At 36.4% G+C, this 22,029-nt stretch overlaps 1 protein-coding gene across 1 annotated transcript in view; it reads left to right on the top strand.

The window, feature by feature from the left end:
- P5CS (Delta[1]-pyrroline-5-carboxylate synthase) overlaps positions 1–22,029 on the top strand; it is a 150,810-nt gene that overhangs the window by 56,212 nt on the left and 72,569 nt on the right. The window contains exon 7 of the mRNA XM_069823601.1: positions 4,881–5,108. Within this exon, the coding sequence (XP_069679702.1) occupies positions 4,881–5,108 (228 nt within the window). The remainder of the gene's footprint in view (positions 1–4,880; positions 5,109–22,029) is intronic.

The raw sequence follows: 22,029 nt of genomic DNA, 5'->3' as shown, positions 1-22,029 counted from the left end.
ATTATTTCTTTCTATTCTAAATAGACTACATAGATATTTTTAAAATATTTCCACAAGTCTGAATTATACTTATCTTATGAGTGATCGTGTGTGTTCAGTGTGTTGTAGTGAAGCTACAGAACCAGTTAAATAAATTTTAGTGACCATTAATGAATAGGGCTAGAATTATTAGGTAAATAAATATTTCATTTGCACTGTAATAGAAACTCGTAATTGTGTTTTAAGTTTCGGACAAGGTCACCTAAGTATATATTTTAAATTTTATTTCACATAAAACACATATTTTGAATTTTTTAATGTAAATACATGTTTTCAAATATTCACAATTAAGTGTTCATGAAATAATTTTCGACAAAAGCCCCATTTCAGATTAATCATCACGCGAATGTTCAGTGCAGTTGCTTACACGTTACAGCTGGCAACGTTTTCTCGGAATTGCCTACCTGTGGACCTGGGGAACTGCAATCTGCTCTCTCACCACAAGCGATAAGAGCTGTCACCACTAAAAAAATTGTACTGTAACTAACACACACAAACATTTGTGTGTCATTTACGAGTGCCTTGTAAGTTATCATAACGCTGATTTAGGAAGCAATTATAATTTCATAAATATCTTCTATCCCTGTTTTCGTTTCATAAATATGTCTTTAGGGAGAGCATGTTGTTTCTCAATGGCTAGGGCGTTCTTTTCCCCAGTACAAGGCAATGTTCCGCGATAATTGTCAGTCATTTGTGATGGACAACTTGAGGATGAATCTCAATGTGTACTGTAATTCTTCAGCAGTTGGTGAGATAGCATAATTTTATACTGGTGAGTACTGCATATTGTTTATATTCACATAAAATAATTGAAACTTGATTAAATTTTTTCCGTTTTTCACACATTTTCCCGATTTTTAGCACATAAAAAATAAATATTTTCCCGAATTTAGCATCTAAGATTTCGACACCTATAATGAATGCAGTTAAGGTGTAGTAATTAGAGAATGTAACAGGGGATGTTGAAAATGTTACTAATAAAGAGTGCATATAGTAGGCCTAACATATCTCTTTATTGGCTTTTGATTGTATATTTTCTCGTTCGTTATATTATTTGCTATCGCTGACTTGATTTTATTTATATTCCTACTCTGAAATTTTTTTATCTTTCATATCAGCATGTCTTCCCTTTATATATCGTTATTTTTCCTGTAACTACCATCGGGTGAAAACCCATTCGTAGTTAATAAATATTCAACTTTACAGTATTAGTGATTTATATGTGAAACTAGGTAGTTTCCTCTATGTCAGGCATGCCAGAAATCAGACTCTAAATGTGCAGTTATGTGCGCGGATCGCCGGTCTGTACGGACTGCATCATTCAAGAGTTGCTCTTACCAGTTCTTAGTTGGAGGGGTGTACAATAATCTATTCTGCGCTTCTAGGGTTGGATTAAATAGGCATTTGGACATTATAAACACACTTAGCAGAAGGAAAAAGAATACGGTTATTATCAGTTTCTATATTTGACAATTGTAATACAAGAAACTTTAGGCTTACTCAGTTATACTTGACAAAGTACTGGTTTGTAAAGCGTAATTTATTAATATGATTTTTATATAGTATTTGAAGAAAAATAATATTGCAGTAATTTCGAAACAACAAAAAAACGAACAAGTATTTCATTTTACGTAGCAGGTAGGTACTAATTATTTTAAAGTAACAGAACTTACGCTTTCATTGTTCGTCAAGCATTATTATTTATTGGGACCATTGATACACAAATGCTGAGGAAAATATACTCCCAATTAATTACATGCAGTAAGACATTGTGAAGTTTTTACACTGAAATAATTTCCTTGCTGTATGTCAATATAAATTAACATTAATATTAATAAATAATATAAATTAAGCTTATAATTTAAATTCACATATAGTTTACTTGGAAAACGTTGAGAGCAAGTATCGACAAGTTGGAAGCGTTACTGAAAGAAATTAAAAGTGTAGTTAACAAGCTGTGAAGCGACGATATTCTATTTATATCAGGTTTAAAGATTTATTAATGTAAGTATATTAACATAATATAGTGACGTGAGATGGAAAATTTGCCATTATATATTTTTCCAGAAAATTTTCCCGCCTTGCAAATAGTTGCTTTCTTCGCTCCTTAAAACCTCAAGAGCCTCATATGTATTCCTCACTATATTCTCATCACTTACCAGCTTATGAAATGAAAGTCGTAAGTCGTCTAATCTTTGATGGCTGTGTTACTACAGACTCCAAAACAACGCCATTGTCAAGTTTGTTTTGCCGTGAGAGTAATAATTAAGAAATAAGCGCTGGCAATATATTTTGAGAACTTTACTAATCGGATCTAAACTGTCACAGAATTATCACCTCGACATGGGCTGATGAAAGCCTTTCATTTTAAATTAATTGTTGTTGGCTGAGGAAAACATTATAACAATTATGTTACATGATTCGTAATTTCTCTTCTTCGTTATCTGTGAACTCCTCACTTTATTTATCATAACTCATTCACAGACACAGCCAAATCAGTACCCGTACTAAAACTTCGTTACTGAAACAAAAGCTGATATGCAGTTGCAGGTCTGTATAGCCCTGTCGCGTTCCCCTTCAAGGCGATTCACTCTCTCCAGGTAGGGGAATAGAAAGTGCACATCGCACAGAGACTACTGCACAATGTGCGCGACTGCACAATGTGCAGGGTTTTGGCATGCCTGCTCTATGTCATGTATCTCCTCTAGTCTTGTGGCATAAACTTCACCAATATTCTTGTTGATTTGTTGTATAACTTATTATCTGGTTTATGGGATTTAGGGAGAAGGTTTTACTTCTTTAAAAGAAGTCTAATTACAATAGATTATTGTAATTAAAATTGGTCAAGTTATTGTGTGATTTATTCTCCCAGCTAGCACACTATCGTTATGTTACACTGAAGCATAAACTTATATAATGATTGGCTGAAAACAACCCTGATTTATAAGCTAGTGTATACAGTAAGTAGTGATAAAACTAATATTAAAAGATGTTCAGTCGAGCTAAACAGTTTCCTAAAAAATTTAACCTCCGCAGTTCTCTAGAAGATTCAGTACGTACAGTAAAATCGATTTACTTGTTTTTGCCCTGGCCGCAGCGATCTCTCTTGCCCGGTAAACAATTTACTTTCTCACCGAAGCGCACAAATCTCAAACGGACAACATGATTAGGTATGTTCCGGGAAACACAATAAACTCTCTTCTCGTAGAAAGTCTTTCTCACAGTGGCCACACAAGCGAGGTGTGGCTGGAATACAAAATGTAATACTAGTTTCGTGTTTTCACTTACTTCACTGTTACAAATGATTGCAGATTACGTCTAAAATCTGATTCAATGTTAAACTTAATTTCACTTCACAATAGAGCATTCCGAAACTTAAGGTGTAAGTTCCTTTGAACGTGTAAAGTGAACTACACAACGTGGCTATAACTATAAACAGCGCTAAACTAGAGAATTTGATACGGTAGCTTTGAACCGTGCCGTTACTATTACGACCAAATTTAATTAATATACACAATGTCGCCAACATAAGGACATGAAGTTGGTCTGTAGCGTCGTTAGAAGGAGAAATTTTGTTTCTTTTTTTTCTCTCTACCTCCTTCGCTCTGAACATTACTGAGAGATAGCACCATTGTTAGCAACAAGATGTATTTGCGTAAATATTGCGAGTAAGTTACGTGGCTTAGATGAGGGGCTCGCGACAGGAACAGTTTTGCTCCGGTCACACATCTTGGATATACGAAAGTTAGGTTTGGTTATTTTAGGTTTTTAGTAACCAAGTGCGCGCCAAGATGATCCTGTCGGTCATGGTCCTTATGATAGTTTTTGTTTCGTAACATTCATGAACAGTAATATGATGAAAACGGTAATAATTTCATGGCCGCTAAAATTTTCTTCGTAAAAGACGAGGTATTTTCTCTATACCACAAATAAAACGCCAACGCGATCATAATTACGTGCTTAATGCTTTGGCGAACATTAACCGGAAATACGCTTTTATTCATTTGAATGATATTCCCTGAAACACATCTTTTTCTCCCTTTCTTTCTTTGTGATAACCTACTTTAAGATCTTACTACATTTGCATTTTCTTTTGGTGCATTCAAAACACCTTGCACTTCACTAATGGAGTGAATTATTTAGGAATATAGTCGCAAATTTTACTACCACCATTTCGATTGTCTTTTGTTTGTCAAGGCTCGGTACGGCCCGGTGACTAGCAGCCAGCGAGCAATGTCGACTACCGACGTTGGTGTACCGTGCGTATTATCCAGTTGTTCCATAAACTGTAAAGCACAAAATAATTAGTTCGAAAATCAGCGTAAAATGTTTCGATATGTTAATTCTACGTGAGCAATAATTCACCTCCCGTCCGGAAAGCGGTGACTGGTTATCGTTGAGCGAGTCCCCACACGCTGGCTACGGAGATTGCACATTATCGGTGGTTGACATATCACTAACTATATGTAAAATGTTAAACAATTAAATCGGCATTGACTCACCATGATTTAAGGGAGAAGATTTTTATCTGTAGGCCTGTTTACCTTCGCTTTCACACAGACCACCTGAGCCCTGATCTTGGCCGAAACTTCATACATGCTACACAATCGCTCGTTTAAAAAACAATGGAGCCTTTTCGGTCGGGATATATTCTGCATATCAACTATTCTACTTTGTATTTATTGCTGATGAAGTTATTCTTTGCGCTTTATTGAAAGAAAGTTTGTGACTCACACCATTTAACTGGATCATAGTTTACTGTGAATTGAATTAATGAAAAATGCATAAAACGTAATGAGAAAGTATGTAATATCTTTGTGACATTCATTTTTCTCTTTCAGAACCGTATGGGAGCCATAAGCATCAAGGATAACGACAGTCTTGCCGCCATGTTGGCAGCAGAAATCCATGCGGATCTTCTAGTCCTCATGTCCGACGTCGACGGAATCTATACGAAGCCCCCATCGCAGGAAGGCGCTCGCCTGCTTCCCACATTCACACCGGATATGAAGGACGATATCAAGTTTGGCAAAAAGTCTCGTGTCGGTACCGGAGGAATGGATTCTAAGGTACGAGAAACAAGGAATTTTTATTTAAATGATATAATTCAATCACTGACGAAATTACTAGTGAATGGCTATCTGGAAGATTCACTCATACACTCGTTCACTCGGCCAATCAATCAATTGTTCCATTTCCTCACTAACTCACTGAAGGGATAACTGGCTACTTGACAGATTAATTCAATCGCTCATTTTCTCATTAACAGAAAGATTGCTGCTTTTGTGATTACCGCGTTTCTTTTTTATCTATTAAGCGAGTATGTATCAATTACGAATACAAATGGTGTTAGGAATGTGGGATTTTATTTACATGAGTCCGAGGATTCACATGAGAATGCCTGGCATTTGCCTTATACTTACGGAAAACCTGAGAGAGAAACAAGCAGATCGGGCCTTTTCGGCTCATGGGGAATTGGAAACAGGGCCGACCGCGACGGTAGCTTTGAGTAACAAGTCGTTTTCTCGAGACAACGCCTGTAAACCAAAGCAGCTAGGCATTCTTTCCCTCAGTAATTTATTCACTGACTGATTGTGTCACAGTCTGAGTCACTCATGTTCTTACTAACTCACACACTAATAGAAAGACTTACTGTCTAAGATTACGATTCGTTCATTTTCTTAAAAACTCACTGACAGAATGATTGAAGGCCTGAGAGACTGAGTCATTCATTCCCTCGCTAAATTACTTATTGACAGACTAAACGAGCTCCTGAGAGAAAGAGTTACTTATTTCTTCACTAACATATTCGCTGACTGAATGACAATGTCTGATAGACAAAGTCATTCTTTCCCTTACAAATTCATTCACAGAATGACTGAGAGTCTAAGACGAATATTTCTTCAATAATTCACTGCTCGAGAGACTGTGTCATTCATTCTATTACTAACTCAGTTACAGACAAAATGACTCATTTACTGAGAGACTGAGTCATTCATTCCATTACTAATCTACTCATTGACATGACTGACTGACTGCCTGAGAGACCGAGCCACTCATTCTCTCGCTAAATGACTAAAAGAAAGACTTGAGTGTCTGAGAGTGTTACTTATTCCCTTAATAACATACGCACTGACTGAGTGACTCAATTCCTGAGAGGTTCAGCCACTCGTTCCCTTACTAATTTAATGACAGAATCACTATCTGTCTGAGAGACTAGACACTCATTCCCTTATTACCTCACTCACTGACAGAATGACAGACTGCCTATGGTTACGAGTCACTCATTTCCTTACTAACTCACAGACAAAATAACCGAGTGCCTGAGAGATTGTGTCATTCATTCCATTACTAACTCACTCATTGGCAGAATGACTGACTGGCTGAGAAACTGAAGCACTCATTCCTTTACTAACTCACCCATTGATAGAATGACTGACTGTCTAAGGTTACGAGTCACTCATTTCCTTATTAACTCACAGACAAAATAACCTACTGCCTGAGAGACTGAGTCATTCATTCCATTATTAACTCCCTCATTGTCAGAATGATTGACTGGCTGAGAGACTGAGTCACTCATTCCTTTACTAACTCACTCACTGACAGAATGACTAACTGTCTAAGATTATGAGTCACTCACTTCTTTACTAACTCACGGACAAAATGACTGACTGCCAGAGAGACTATGTCATTCATTTCATTACTAACTCACTGACAGAATGACTCATTGTCTGAGAGACTGAATCATTCATTACCTTAATAACTCACTTATCGACAGAATGGCTGACTGCCTCAGAGATTGAGCCACTCATTCACTGTCTAAATTACTTACTAACATAAAGGCTGAGTGCCTGAGAGAAAGAGTTAGTTAGTATTTTTTACTAACACACACTGACTGAATGATCGAATTCCTGAGAAGTTCAGCCATTCATTCCCTTACTAATTTACTAACAATGGCTATCTACTGAGAGACTGAGTCACTCATTTCTTTACTAACTCACTAACACAATGACTGACAGCCTAAAATTACGAGTCACTCATTTCTTTACTAACTCAGGGACAGAATGATTGACTGCCTGAAAGACTGAGCCATTTATTCCTTTACTATCTCACTCATTGACAGAATGACAGACTGAGTCATTCATTCACTTATTAACTCACTGACAAAATGACTGACTGCCTGAGAGACTGAGTCATACATTCCCTTACTAACCCACTCACTGACAGAACGATTAATACCTGAGAGAATACAGAATTCATCCCTTCACTAACTTTGTGACATTCTCTCTCTAACCTACTGATAGATTGACTGATTCACTAATTCCCTTACTGATTCACTCGCAAAATAATTTTCTGCCTGCTTTATTCACTTGTTTATTAATTCAGTAATGCAATGACTGGCTGCCTAAGATTCTCAGTCACAGTCGCTCACTACAAAGTAATTCACTGACGGAATAACCGATTAGTTAGCTGACAGATTCATAACAGGCTAGTAAGGTTCTCTGCTTGCTGTCCAGTACCCACTACCAGCTGCAATTAATGCATTCAATTTGAATGAACTTGGACCGCTCACCGTTCAGCGGCCAGGGGACGTGGAGTTAGTATGGGTTCACTGCTCGAGGACGTCGGAGTTGAAGGCACGGGATGAGCAGAGTTCATTTGTGCTGCCTCGGAGTATGAAGGTCCCGGCGGATCACAGAAACTGCGGCGTGCTTATGAGTAGACTAATAGCTTAATGCAGAGGTTCCCAACCTCATTCCGCGACCCGCACCGTGTCAAACTGAGAGAAGAGGTTTCAATGAAAATACTTACATATATTTTATGTAGCGCTCCAGCTTACACTTCTTCTTTAGAGAAAAAAAATCAGCGTTGTAGAAATATGCGCATAATAATAATTGTATTATATTCTTAAGTCTAACCGTCTGAGCTTCCCAGTTCAAAGTGATATAGGCTACTGTCTCTCTCTTTCTGTAAACTAATATGCTTTATGTTTGTAAGTATATGCATCATTATGTTATTTATCTTTTTATAGTATGTTATGTAAAAAAGAATTGGGAGAAACCTGGAACATTTTATAAACAGAATTCATTCATGCAAATCTAGTCTTTCAGGTAAAGCTTCCTGTAAAGCAGATTTGAATAATTTTAAGGGAAAAATTGTTCCGGGGCCGGGTATCGATCACGGGACCTCTGGTTGAACGTACCAGCGCTCTTATCAACTGAGCTACCCGGGAACTCTACCCACGCGAGCCCACGCGAGTTATGTGGATATAAAGGGAAAAGTTGAGACGGTTTCGGGTAGAATTCCCGGGTAGCTCAGTTGGTAAGAGCACTGGTACGTTCAACCAGAGGTCCCGGGATCGATACCCGGCCCCGGAATAATTTTTCCTTTCAAATTATTCAGAATTCATTCAGTTCAATTTATGTGGCAAAGTTCGCGCGATATCCATATAGAACAAAGTGGAAGTAAACGTATTAGTAATAATGGAGAACGTGCTAATACTGTGGATAATAGTGTAAATGTTAGTAAAGGTATACAGGAGCGCTCAAACCTCCTGACGTTTGCAGGTGTGCCGGCTTATCGGCGATAGCCAATAGCGGCAGTCCTGCGTTGCAACATATGGGCACTCACACTCGCCGCTTAGAAAGTCTCAAGATGAAATAACAAGTGCGCTCGGAGAATTGGTATGTTTAGGGACCTTGCATGTATATTATATGATGAATGTTTAAGGTTTTCTGAACACGCAGGAACAAAAATCATATTTCTACCCCCAGTGGTTCCAATTTTATGGGTTAATACAGTAAAACCCCGACTGCATGTAAATCGCATATTAACCGGGACTGCATATTAGGCGGGTATACTAATTTTGACTTATAGACAGTATCTATTAACATTTTTCTTTATTGAAATACCTAATTCATGAAAGGTTATACAGTATTACTCCATTATGTAATTACTGTACTGTACGTCAAAGACATTTACAAGATCTACTGTAGGCCTACTTAATTTTTTCGAAAAAAAAAAAAAAAAAGTAATTTATAGTTGTTTGCCGTGTGCGTGTTCTCCAAGTCCTCATGTTTACCACACTTCACTTTCCTGCGCTCACATCCTTCCGACGTCGCAGCTGCAGTACCGTAGAAGAGGGTAAATTCGATCAAAATTTTGCAATTTTTTAATGATATTGAGGTTATGCAATGGAGCGAAGTTCCTCAGAAAATAGCATTTTGTCATCATATCCTTCACTTATGAAGACACGTTATAAGAATTGAATTACAATCTATAAAAAACTATTTTTTTTTTACTTGTGATCGAAGTTACCTGCTTAAATAGGGTAAAGTCGATCAGCATTGAATTTTTAGTTTAAGATCGATTTTAAAATATTGCGGAGTAAGGTCGTTCACTGTTTATGTTTTTAAAAAACAAATTAAGTGTATTACGTATATTTTATTTGTTATAAGGGGTGTAAAAACAATAATAATCTTCAATATATGCCTATAGCATTACATAGTGTATCTTTTGTTACTGTGATCATACTATTCGATACAATTAGGCCTATAAGTCTCCACGTCCACACCTGGGGAGTAACGGTCAGCGCGTCTGGCTGCGAAACCAAGTGGCCCGGGTTCGAATCCCGGTTGGGGCAAGTTACCTGGTTGAGGTTTTTTCCGGGGTTTTCCCTCAACCCTTTACGAGCAAATGTTGGGTAACTTTCGGTGCTGGACCCCGGACTCATTTCACCGGCATTATCACCTTCATATCATTCAGACGCTAAATAACCTAGATGTTGATACAGCGTCGTAAAATAACCCAATAAAATAAAATATATATATATATATATATATATATATATATATATATATATATATCTCCACTGTACAATCGTGACTATGATTGCCAACTTATAAAACATAAAAACACATTTTAATACTTCACATACCAACAAACAAAGCTTTAAGAATTCAAAATTTACATTGAAATATCACCCTTCAATTATAATCTAAAATGCAATTCAACATTGCTTAGGTTTATATCAGATGTTATTTGAAATCTTCCCCTCCTCATGTCACTTTAGAAACTACGTTGTTCCCATAGTCAGATACAGAGGGGTGTACAAAGTATGTTCCTTTGGCAGTGCTTCTCTTACACAAGAAATTCACCATAATTTCGTCTTCTTCTTTCCCCACTATCTCATCAATATAAGCTATACTATGACACTTTTCTGTTTATAAGTGTTAGTTGGAGGTATTTCGGTGAACAATTTTTTCTTCCTGCTGGTCCTATCTGCTTCGATAGGTCGATGGCATGATCGACTTAACCCCACAAAGGCACAAGTTTTCTTAAAATAATAAGTTTCAATACTAACATTTACGAACTGCAAAACTATTATTTCAGGATACAATCTCAACGAAAAGTACTAACGTATACTTCCTGTCTCCTTTCACTACTGACTACAATTTAGAGTTTGTAAGACTTTGCTTTCATTTAAGAGAAAAAGTTGAAAATAACAATTTTCACTTCAACGGTAATTACACAGTGTTCCCATTGTTGGCATTCGCAGGCTTTTTGTTGTCCCTCTCGCTTACATTTACAATGTAAGTCAGCATAACAAAATTTTAACAAGTAACTGAGAAAATATATAATTTTCAATAAAAAATCGCAAATGATCGATTTTACACCCACTGATTGACTTTACCCACTTCTACGGTAATTGAGTCGCGATTTTTTTTATTATCGTCCTTAATGTCGATGATGGGATTCCTAATAAATCAGAGAGTTGTTTCTGATTAAGAGTACTGCTTTCATGGTACTTTCGTAAGATTTACAATTTTTCCGATACAGAAAGCGCTTTTTATGTAACACTCATTGTAATCACATTCACAGACACTTCAACACACTAAAAGACAACAAACTGAGCAGCAAAAATTTCTACTCAATAGCCAAAATGTTTCATTGCTAAAAATTACATCTAAAACATTTCACAAAATTTGCATATTAAGCGGAACTTGAGCGCAACAAACGGGGTATTTTATAAAGACGTTATATATGAAATGTGTAGTGAAATAATAACCGCTATTGTTTGCAAGAAAATGCTTTCACAGCATGGACATAATGCTATTTAGGGCCATGTCAATTTATTCATTTGTATAGAAAATTATTATTTCAAATTAAATATATCACTCAATTTATTTTGTCGCACTGCTACTTTGTGTTATTCGACAACTTTATTAACCCTAATGAAAGTAAAACTATTATAAACTCGCCGAGTATGATTATTTACCTCTGACTCGACTATTTTTTCTATGTTTTGTGACTTTTAATTTCATTCGATGCAATCTGATGAAAATATTTGCTATTATCATTATTATTATTATTGTTATTATTATTATTAATAGTATTATTATTATTATCATTATATCAAATCAATCTTAGGTAAAAGGTTGCGCTCCACAGTTTTAAATTACTGCTGAGAGACAGAGACGGTGAGAGTAGTTGTGACAACGTCGCGCTCGCATATTACTGGAGCTCGCGAAACATCAAGGAAGTTTGAGTGCGACTGTAGGTACCTCCTTTACGTCACGAAGACACTTTGGAGGTATGGATACTGCTGTCCGATTTTGTCGAAATTTCAGCTCTAGCAATACCTATTGGAGTCAAGAAGAAGAAAGGGGTAGAAACCAACAAGAAGGCTCTGGAGCAACACGTATCGCTGCGAGTCAGTCAATGATCATAGAGATAGGGATCTTCTCAATGCTGTTTTCTTTGAAACAGATATTGACACACTACTCTTTTCTGATACTTTATTTGATCCTAGATCACAGCCAACTCAGATTGTAGAGAAGTCAAGAAAGCCAGTACGGTAAATGGAGAGGACAGCTTATATAATGAAAATCTATAGAGCAAGCTGAAGTTTTGTAAAAGTGTGGATGGCATCAGAAACGTATTTTATTCACACAGACAAGCGAATAAATAGAAAGGGCAACTGATAGAGTGATAATCTGAAGAGTATGCTGAAGTTTGATCAACGAGTTGATGGCATCACGAATGTTTGTTCATACAGTAAGCTAGTATATAGAAAGGACAACGGGCAGAATGATAATATACAGAGCAAACTGAGGTTTGGTCAACGAGTTGATGACATCAAAAACGTACACCTGATAGAACGATAATATACAAAGCAAGCTGAAGTTTGAAGAACGACTTGATTTTGCCAATATCATAATAATTATTGGCATCACTAACTTCGAGATTAAGTACATCAGTCCGTTTCGACTACAAAAAAATATTAGGAGATATATATATATATATATATATATATATATATATATATATGTATATATATTCATTTTGGTATGTTTTAGATAATTTCCTGCAGCTAAACTAAAAGTCTCATCCTAGACACTTCCAATTTTTCTGTCGGTAGATGTGAGTGTCCAGTGTTTGCATCCACATAGCGTTAGAAATGTAACTTTATAGTCTCACAAATAATAATATGCGAGGATTAACTGACAAAGAGACAGAGTTGCACAGTTTACACTACGCTTGAATCTCTCGATTTTTATAAGGTAGCAACGAATAAATGTGATACTGAGAAACGAGTGGATGGTGCCAGAAACATTTTTATTCTTCACCAAGGTATTTGAGTAGTTTTTTGACCTTTGATAGTCTATATTTCTATAAGACGACTAATTATGGATAGTTTCTCGAGATCGTTCATTGTTGCGCATAATGTAGCTGGTGGAATGCAGAGGCCTGTGTTTGCACGTGTTGTGGTCGGACCACAGCTGCAGATTATTACGGCAGATCCACGCTCTGCAGTGCGCGGCATGCCTGTACTCTGCTAGCGTCGCTACGCACTGTCACGTCACACAGCAAACATGAACAATAGTAACTTACTGTAATAACACAATTATAATAATGGAAATCCTAGAAATACATATTGTGAAGGTTGTTATTCACATAGTTTTATGACACTTATGTAGTTCGTCTGTATGGAGGGTTGTTCTGAAGTCCTACAAGTCATGCATGCAACTCCCAGAAATATATAAAGGTTAGCTGAATGCACAAATACAGTATACCAGTCGTTCAGAGACATGGCCAAAATAAATTCGATTAGGGAGAAGGAATTACAAAAAAAATCACAATTTTGAAAGGAAATAGAACCTGAATGATTATTATTTTCGTTAACGTTAAAAACAACATTCGTAATCGAAGTAACGTAATTCTCATCGTAGTTTTTTGTAAGAAACATCGCTCCTCGCAATCTTGACCACAGCTTGAAGTATAGAATGTGTCATGTTTGAAAATATCCCTCGCTTACAATAAACAACCCTATCTTTATCATAGACAAAAAGATCTTATTTATAACATCGCCAGTGTTTGTTTGGCATCGGAAGAAGGGCAGACACGTACAGTAGGATGGAGTGAAATAAACCAAATTTTTATTTTATAACATTCATTAATACCTATATTCATAATAACTGCGTATTGGTTAGAACTCCGATAAGTTTTTCTGCAAAATATTGTCTTGATCAAGTTACATCTTTAGATGGCTCCACAGTTGTGAAATTAATAAAAATATTTAAAAATTGATAAAAATACTTTAATTTATGAAAACCTATATCTACAATGGCAGCTGATTGGTTAAGTAAGAGGGTATGTAACATTTTAGTTTCGCTATGCATCATCTTCAGGTGGCGCGAAACCACTAGATTTCGAAAAAAAAAAAAAATTGTTTGAAATTGTGCCTAACAACAAGATTTTAAATGACTTGTTATAAACTCATCTCTAGCTTTTTACCACAAACACTCGCTTAGGCTTCAGCCACTAGTTTTATAATGTCGCTCAATTACTTCAAAGTGACAGGGAAAGTTTGGCAATCTCCATGATAGATCCCAGCTTGATCATCCTTTCAAATTCGTTATTCTTCAAATTTTGGATAATTGGCGGCTCGCTCCAACAGTCATCTGACCAATTAAGTTGAGGTTTATTCTTGTGCGCCAGAATTCAATTTTGGTTCTTCGAATTGACGTATATTCGAATGCTGCTCTTCGTTCCTTGACTTCATAATGCGCCTTATTGCTAGATCTCGAATGTGTTTTATTTCGTCTTGGATCATGACAAGTAATTATTTTTTCTGAAAGTGGAAAAATCCCTTTTTTTTCAATGATATTACGCACAATCACTTCTATATGTCCAAGTAAGTTGATTTTTTAAAATTATGCTAAGAATGTCCTTCGAAGCATCTCTGACCCGTGGAAAAGCCTTGAGCATACACTTTCATTAGAAATTCTGTTAAAATTATTAACTGTTCGATGGATTTTCAGTGGATACATAAGGTTGAAGTAACCCACTTGGAGTGGGCCATAATCTGTGGTTCTCTATTAGCCAGATCTGGTGGTTACTTACGTTATGAAATAGCAAGACAAATGTAAATATATCTTTTTATCGCTACTTAAATCCTGTAGGTCAAGAGTTGGGTAATTCTACAGGAATTGCATTGAAATCATACATTTTAGGCTCTCACAAGATTCACGATTCGGACCAATTCTTCCAGAAAACTGATTTGGACCTGTCATCTTTCCATCCAGCTGTTGAAATAAATATCGACGAGGTAATTCATTGCAATTAACTAAGAGATGAGCTAATGTAAAGATCGCCTTACGAAATGTTCGAACTTTGATATCACACCATTTTTCATCCCTGTGCCATCGGAACAGTTGTAACCAGTTTAAGTTTATGTTATTGTTTTGAGAAAATTAAGAGTACATTTGCTGATATTTTCAACAGAATCACTGTCTTGTGGCAATTGAACCACATACGTAGAAAAAACCAGGTTCCAATAAAATAAAATAAACAACTAAAGGGTTCTGGTGGTATCGAAGTGCTCTGTAATTTTTTTCACGTTCTCTTCTATTGTTTCCCCACTAGAAATTCCAAGTAGAATGCTTTATAAATTATATATCATCTTCTACGATATCGCAACTAAAAACCTATAACGTTATGCTCAATGCGCCACCTGAAGATAATGTTTCCGATAAAAATTACCTTGGGGATACAGTTAGTTTGTCCTTCGGCAGCTTTTGAACATATAGACGACCAAGAACATTGTAACTTTAATTTTTCACTTCTCCCTCACGGTACTGCTACTTGTTTCTATCGTATCCTTTGCAAAGCGTATACATAACTGACATGACAGTCATTCGTAAGAAGTGGCAACGTTCTATCACTTAAGACAGAATTCACCTACAGTCAATTACAGTACCTATATGCCTTTCCTGCATTCTTTGAAGATGAATTACGAAACGTTGTAATGCTTTCGTTACCTTAAGAATAACTCCTGTTATTAATAAGTTGGGTTCTTGATACAGACGAAAGTTTTTTTTTTAATATGACACAAACTGTAAATGGATCTGCCATTAGGGACCACCAAATAAGTACAAGAATTGAATATGATGACCAAAGTCCGATAATTCCTTCAACACGTGTAAAATATATACTGCAATATAATAGTAATTGAACACTTGCTTCATAGTTCCATGCGATCTACATTGCCCATATGAATGTCAATTTGAAAGGTAGTAGCAGTAGCAGTCGCAATAGTAGTAGTAGTAGTAGTAGTAGTAGTAGTAGTAGTAGTAGTAGTAGTAGTAGTAGTAGTAGTAGCAGTAGTAGTAGTAGTAGCAGCTGTAGCTGTAGCAGAACCAGTAGCAATAGCAGTAGTAGGTTTCTGCATCTATAAATATTCCATCGCGGTAATTTGTTCCAGGGTAACGTTGTTAAACGATTTTTCTCCCAACAAGTTCTTTACCTTTGAAGTGAAATCAATTTCTTTACTTTCTGTAATGAATGTAATTTGTATGTATTTTAAGGAAGTTAATTCCCAGTTCATATTTTTTTTTTAAATCCTTCTTACACTCCTTTAACTAAATTTAATAAATTCGGTTTGTTTCATTTCTTCATGTTCCATACTCATTTATGGTCATCAACCTTATTAAAAACCTGAACTCAACCTTCTGATATATATAAACGTTGCAGTTTCCCTCTGATAGCTATTTAAGCAGTAAAACTACGCATTTCTTGCCATCAACCACAACTTCAAACATTTTTGAATTCTGTATCAATGTATTCTCGTGTTATGTTCAATTATTCCTACCGAATTCCACGACTTGAAACCGTAAGATCCTTCTAGAGGCGAGTGGCAACTTGTTTGTACAATATTAATCTCTCAGTTTCGTGGCCCTGGTACAATCCAGTCCCATTACATAATTAGTCCTGTGCACAATGAATCACAACTGGATAGAGGCGGAGTCGCTTCGGGCAACTAAGCGAAAGCTTTGTGCACAAATTTGCAAAATCAACTAATCTCTAAACGTCAGCCCACGGTTTTTGGGTCTATGTAATGAACGCACTGCGCTGTGATGTAATATAACTGTTATTTTCCTTCCAAAACTCTCACCCTCCGGCACTTTCATATTTGATGGCAATTTCATAGTAGTATTTTCACAGCATAATCGCCTCCCGGAGGTGGGTTCCTGTTTTTTTTCCTCTGGGTAGCATTTTCTCGTGGGATGTACTTTATCTACAATTGTGTATGTAGTATACGCATCCATTATTCTCATTTATAGCTAGTGTAATCATTCATGTTGTATTGTATATATATTTACCTGCTTTACCTGAAAGAATAAAACGACGCAGTTAATCCCTAAAACCAGCATAGGTGAAACAAACTAAATTATCTGACATGGGAAGACTGTTATAAAAATGTATTGTGGAACGCCTCGAGAGGTTCCAGCTTTACTGATAAATTTACGACGAATTTCAGTTGCAAGTAAAATTATGTGGGGAGAAATAAAACCCTCGAGTGAATTTTATTAGAACTGTTTCACGAATATAATAATAAAAATGACAAGGATTTAATTGGATCTTTGTAATTACGTGAAACTTTTATGTTATCGGTTATTTATTATTGTGATAATTACATTTTAAGGAATTGTTCTTTTCATAATAATAATAATAATAATAATAATAATAATAATAATAATAATAATAATAATAATAATAATAATGGCTTTATTTAACCTGGCAGAGTTAAGGCCATAAGGCCTTCTCTTACACTCAACCAGTAACTTGCTTACATAGTTGAACATGCAACTGGATCAGATTTAAGTAATTACATACTGATACGATTTAGATACATAATGATATCAAAAGAGGCAGTTACATAACAATTTACTTCATAAAATAATTGTTAGAATCAAATACGAATCACACAAAAACGGAGCTAATAATTCAATAAAAATATACAGTTTAAAAATAAAGTAAACACATATTAGTTTTAGGTTACAAGTAAGTAGGATTCACATAATTAAACCATAAATCGGCAATTTAACAAAATGTACACAATAAAAAATAATAGACTTATAATAATAAAAAAAAATATTAATTTAAAAAACAACACAGTGGAGTACATATTGGTGTTAAGTGATAAATAAACACGATTTGCATGATTACACAATAAAAATAAGAATAAATACAGTGGAATACATTGCATTAAATATTTGCAACGCGTTAGGTCTGGCAACTCATAAGATATTTTTCTAATTTACATTTAAAAGAAATTAAAGTTCGGCAGCCCTTGACTTTAGGCGGCAGAGAATTCCAGTGACGAGAAATGAAAGATGAAGAATAAAGAGATGATGTGTGGAGTGGTATTTCTATGGTGTTATATTGTGATCGAGTATTTAAGTTATGATAGTGAGAAAGATTCTGGAATCGGAGAAAAAAGGTATGCGATTATAATTATTAAGATTGAAATAAATTAATAATAATAATAATAATAATAATAATAATAATAATAATAATAATAATAATAATAATAATGGTTTTATTTAACCTGGCAGATTTAAGGCTATAGGGCCTTCTCTAACACTCAACCAGGAGTAAAACTACGATACAAGGAATATTACAATTACACCAAATAAAATGCACAAGAAAAGTATTGTATTAGTAATGAATATTTTCCTTTATTTCCTTATTGAATATATATCATATATCTGTACACGTAGCCTATTTTCAATGTATTTACTACGTTTCATCTGAAATTGTTTGTTGAAGAGTCGTTTAGTATGGGCCTATGACAACATATGTATGAAATATAATTTATGCAACAAATTAAGTATTTACGTACCTCTAGTAAACACCATATTAATGCAAGAGCTTGATCCGTCGTTAATTGACGTCAGAATAGTACGAGTATGTCATACTAAACTCATTGCCCTTGCTAAGGAAGTGAATCAGATGTTGAAATTTTCGTAACGATTATTTTATTTTATTTTTACATTTTATCGAAAAATTAAACAAAGGAAACTGTCACCTATAATAGTTATTAATAATAAATCCAATATACCTTTAATTATATTAATTCTACCGTCATATACAGGGTGTTTCCAAATTAGACCGACAAACTTTTGGGTCGAATAGACAACCTTCCTTAAACAGTTTTTGTAAAGGAACCCATGGGTTGCGACACTTTCTTCCAGAGCAAGAGGGGTTGATGTCATTACATGATTCGATCGTACAGGAAGAGAATGAAGTATTTAGTTACATGAAAAGTGAATAAACAAATTATTAATGTTACAGGCATAATTTATTGACCCAAACGTACAGAAAACAAACCGAATGTACTGGAAAAAGACTCACTTCAGTGTTAAATTAGAAGGATGGATCCATTTCTTTACTGTCTCATCACTACAACAAGTGCTGGAACACACGTCCATTGACTTCCTGACAAGCATTGCATCGACGTGCCATACTTTGTCGCAACCTTGCAAAGACGCCAGGCATTTCCCTGATTTCAGCTGCTGAGCATACTATGCGTGCTGCAAGATCTTCTTCAGAGTTAACAGAAGTTTCATAAATCACAGACTTCATGTGGTCCCACAAAAAGAATCAAGTGGAGTAAGGTCACGTGAACGCGCCGACCAGACATCGGACACACCTCGACCTATCCAGTGATCGCCGAATGTAGCTGTCAGATGATTACGTGCTTCATCCCTAAAATGAGATGGTGCCCCGTCATGTTCTTGTCTGATATTAACAGGAATCGGGTGCAGTAACTCAGACAGAACTTGTTGCAAAAATACCAAGTATTTATTGGCGATGAGTCGTGGCGGCAAAAGATATGGCCTCACAAGGAAGCCATTCAGAAATTCTGCCCACACATTGACACCAAATCTCATTGCTACAATCCCACAAACCTGGCATGGGGCTTTTCGAAAGCCCAAGCATGTGAACTACGGGAATTAAACAATCTCTCACGTGTGAAGCATGCTTCATCTGTGAACAACACACGGGTTGCAAACTGTGGTTGGACTACAGTTTGGTTCAAATATCAAGTACAAAAAGTCGCAATGGATAGTCACTTGTCTTAGTAGCATGGATCTTTGCAAGGTGATAAGGATGCAGGATTCCGGATGGGGGCAAGTTACCTGGTTGAGGTTTTTTCTGGGTTTTCCATCAACCCAATACGAGCAAATGTTGGGTAAAGGCCCATTCACAATAAAAAATAAACATAACCGTAACATAAACACAGAAGTTTGCAAACTCCAAACTTTCATGCTTATGCTTACGTGATTTGCAAACAGAACACAATCGTGGAGCGCTCAAGTATACGACAGAATATGAGGAAATGGTGTCGTTGTTATGTTTCCATGGTTACCAAGTATGTTTGCTGTTATGTTTATGTTCCCATCGTGAATGATGGTATGACTTCTTGATTTTACCGTAACGTTTGTATTCTTAAGTTAAGGCTTACGTTATGTTTAATTTTCATTGTGAAACTCATTTCACCGGCATTATCACCTTCATATCATTCAGACGCTATAACCTGAGATGTTGATACAGCGTCGTAAAATAACCCAATAAGGATGCAACAGTAGTCCCTGCATAATTCTCCAGGCCGTATAATGGTTAATGTTGAACTGGTGAACGATAGCTCTCGTACTCATCAAAGGATTGTTCTCGGCATACCGCAGCACAAGTTCCTCGGTCTCAGGAGTTCGCATAGAACGATGCCGTCCTTAACCCTCTGCTCGTCTATCGAATGAGGCCTGTTCGCGTAGTCTGCGACGATTGCTGGTAAATGTACTTTGGTGAGGAACCCGTTGGTTTATAAACCGTTACTGGTAAAGCCTCTGAACCGCACGAGTAGAACCAAATGCTGCACCGTACACCAAGTGCATGTCCGCCAACTCATTCCGTGTGTAATGTTCCATGTTTGCCGTAGTTATATAACAAAATGCAATGTTTTGTAAGCAAGGAAGACTTCTACTGGGTACTGTACCGAGAAGAAGCACTAAATAGAATGACTGAAATAATGATACTGAGCACAAAAAGTCAACAGACTACTGGGTGTTCATTTCAAAGTGTGTCATGACGTCACTGTTGTTGGGTCACCGATTTGAAGCGAGTTTCAGTTTATATGTTAGAGAAGTTGCCTATTATTTAAGGCGTTCTTCAATCTGAACTTGAGAACGTGTACGGTATAACTTGAACATCGTAGCAACAGATGGCGGTCTGTACGGTCTGTGTGCTACCATAACCTCTTTCGAACTGTGTTTTGCGCTGGCAAGTCGTACGCAGGGTATTTGTTATCATCGGTTGCGTACGGTAACATTCCACAACACAAATCAAATGCTCCGTGTCCATGTTGACCGTCGAAGTCAATGTCAACAAATACGTAAGTAATCGTCTTAACCCTCTCCCCATATCCCGACAGTACGTATTTCCAAACAGTTCACATTCCTGCCACTACCGGCGTTACCATACGTATCGTCACGTACTCTTCAGAATGAACGCCGTACTTGCTAGCCAACTTCTCTGCCTCTTAGATTATACACCTGAGCTGCGGAAGTGTAGGAAGATTGAATTCTCTAGGCTCATCAGCTAGCCACATGACGGCATACAGCGAGCCAAGACACATTTTGAACTGAACACCCAGTAGATGGAAGTAAACAACCTTGCCGATCTCAGGTCGTAATCAAATTGGGTTAATGCATGATACCGAGCTCAGGGAATAAACAAACCGGGTCGAAGAATGATACTGTGCTGACTGAGTAAACTAATGGGTGGTAGCATTAAACCCCTCTTGCACTGAAACGTAGCGTCCGAGCCCATGGATTCATCAACGAAAAGTCTTTGAAATAAGGTTAGCTATCCGATCCAAAAGTTTGTCTATATAATTTAGAGACAGGCTGCATATTAAACAGAGGATTATAACCTTAGATATTTGTCTGATTTCGCTGTTTCATTCATCAGAATTTCTATAGCTTTCTTTTTCTCGCTGTTATTTATACAAGCTTTAACATCTTTGGTCATATCGCGAGTTAATCTTTTGGGTGAAATACGAAGGAGTGTGTACTATTGTTGAGACTGATTGTATTGTTGTGAACTAGATGGCGATTGTATATCGTCATTGTTCCTGTAATAACTCCTATGTGACAAATGTATTTTTTTTATATTTTTGTTCTATTAATAACTTAGTGATACAGCTAATAATAATATCTCCTATATGTAATTAAATTATATTTCTTTCTTTCCAAAATGTAAGAATTCACAATCTCCTATGTAGCACTGCCATAGAATGAATAAATGTGTTTTCTCTTCCTACTGAAAAATTTTATATTTTGCACATAGGAGTTATTGCAGGAACAACGACGATATGTATTACTGATTTGTTATGAATATGATTTCGCTGATGAAAGAAGCCGGTGATATTCAGGAATGTTGGTGGCCCGAATTTTGCTGGCATTTGCCTTATTTGCCTTACGGCTGAGGGGAAAGCCTGAAAAACCTCAACCAAGAAATTCAACCCGACTGGGAATCGAACCCGGGCCCTCTGCGTAAGAGACCAGCACGCTAACCCCTACTCCACACAGGTGGTCTTCTATAGCTACTGTTTAACGTTTACCCATTCATTTCATATTGCAGGAG

The sequence above is a fragment of the Periplaneta americana genome, chromosome 4 (assembly GCF_040183065.1).
Source record: "Periplaneta americana isolate PAMFEO1 chromosome 4, P.americana_PAMFEO1_priV1, whole genome shotgun sequence".
NCBI lineage: Eukaryota > Metazoa > Arthropoda > Insecta > Blattodea > Blattidae > Periplaneta > Periplaneta americana.
This window is presented reverse-complemented; position numbering and strand designations above follow the sequence as displayed.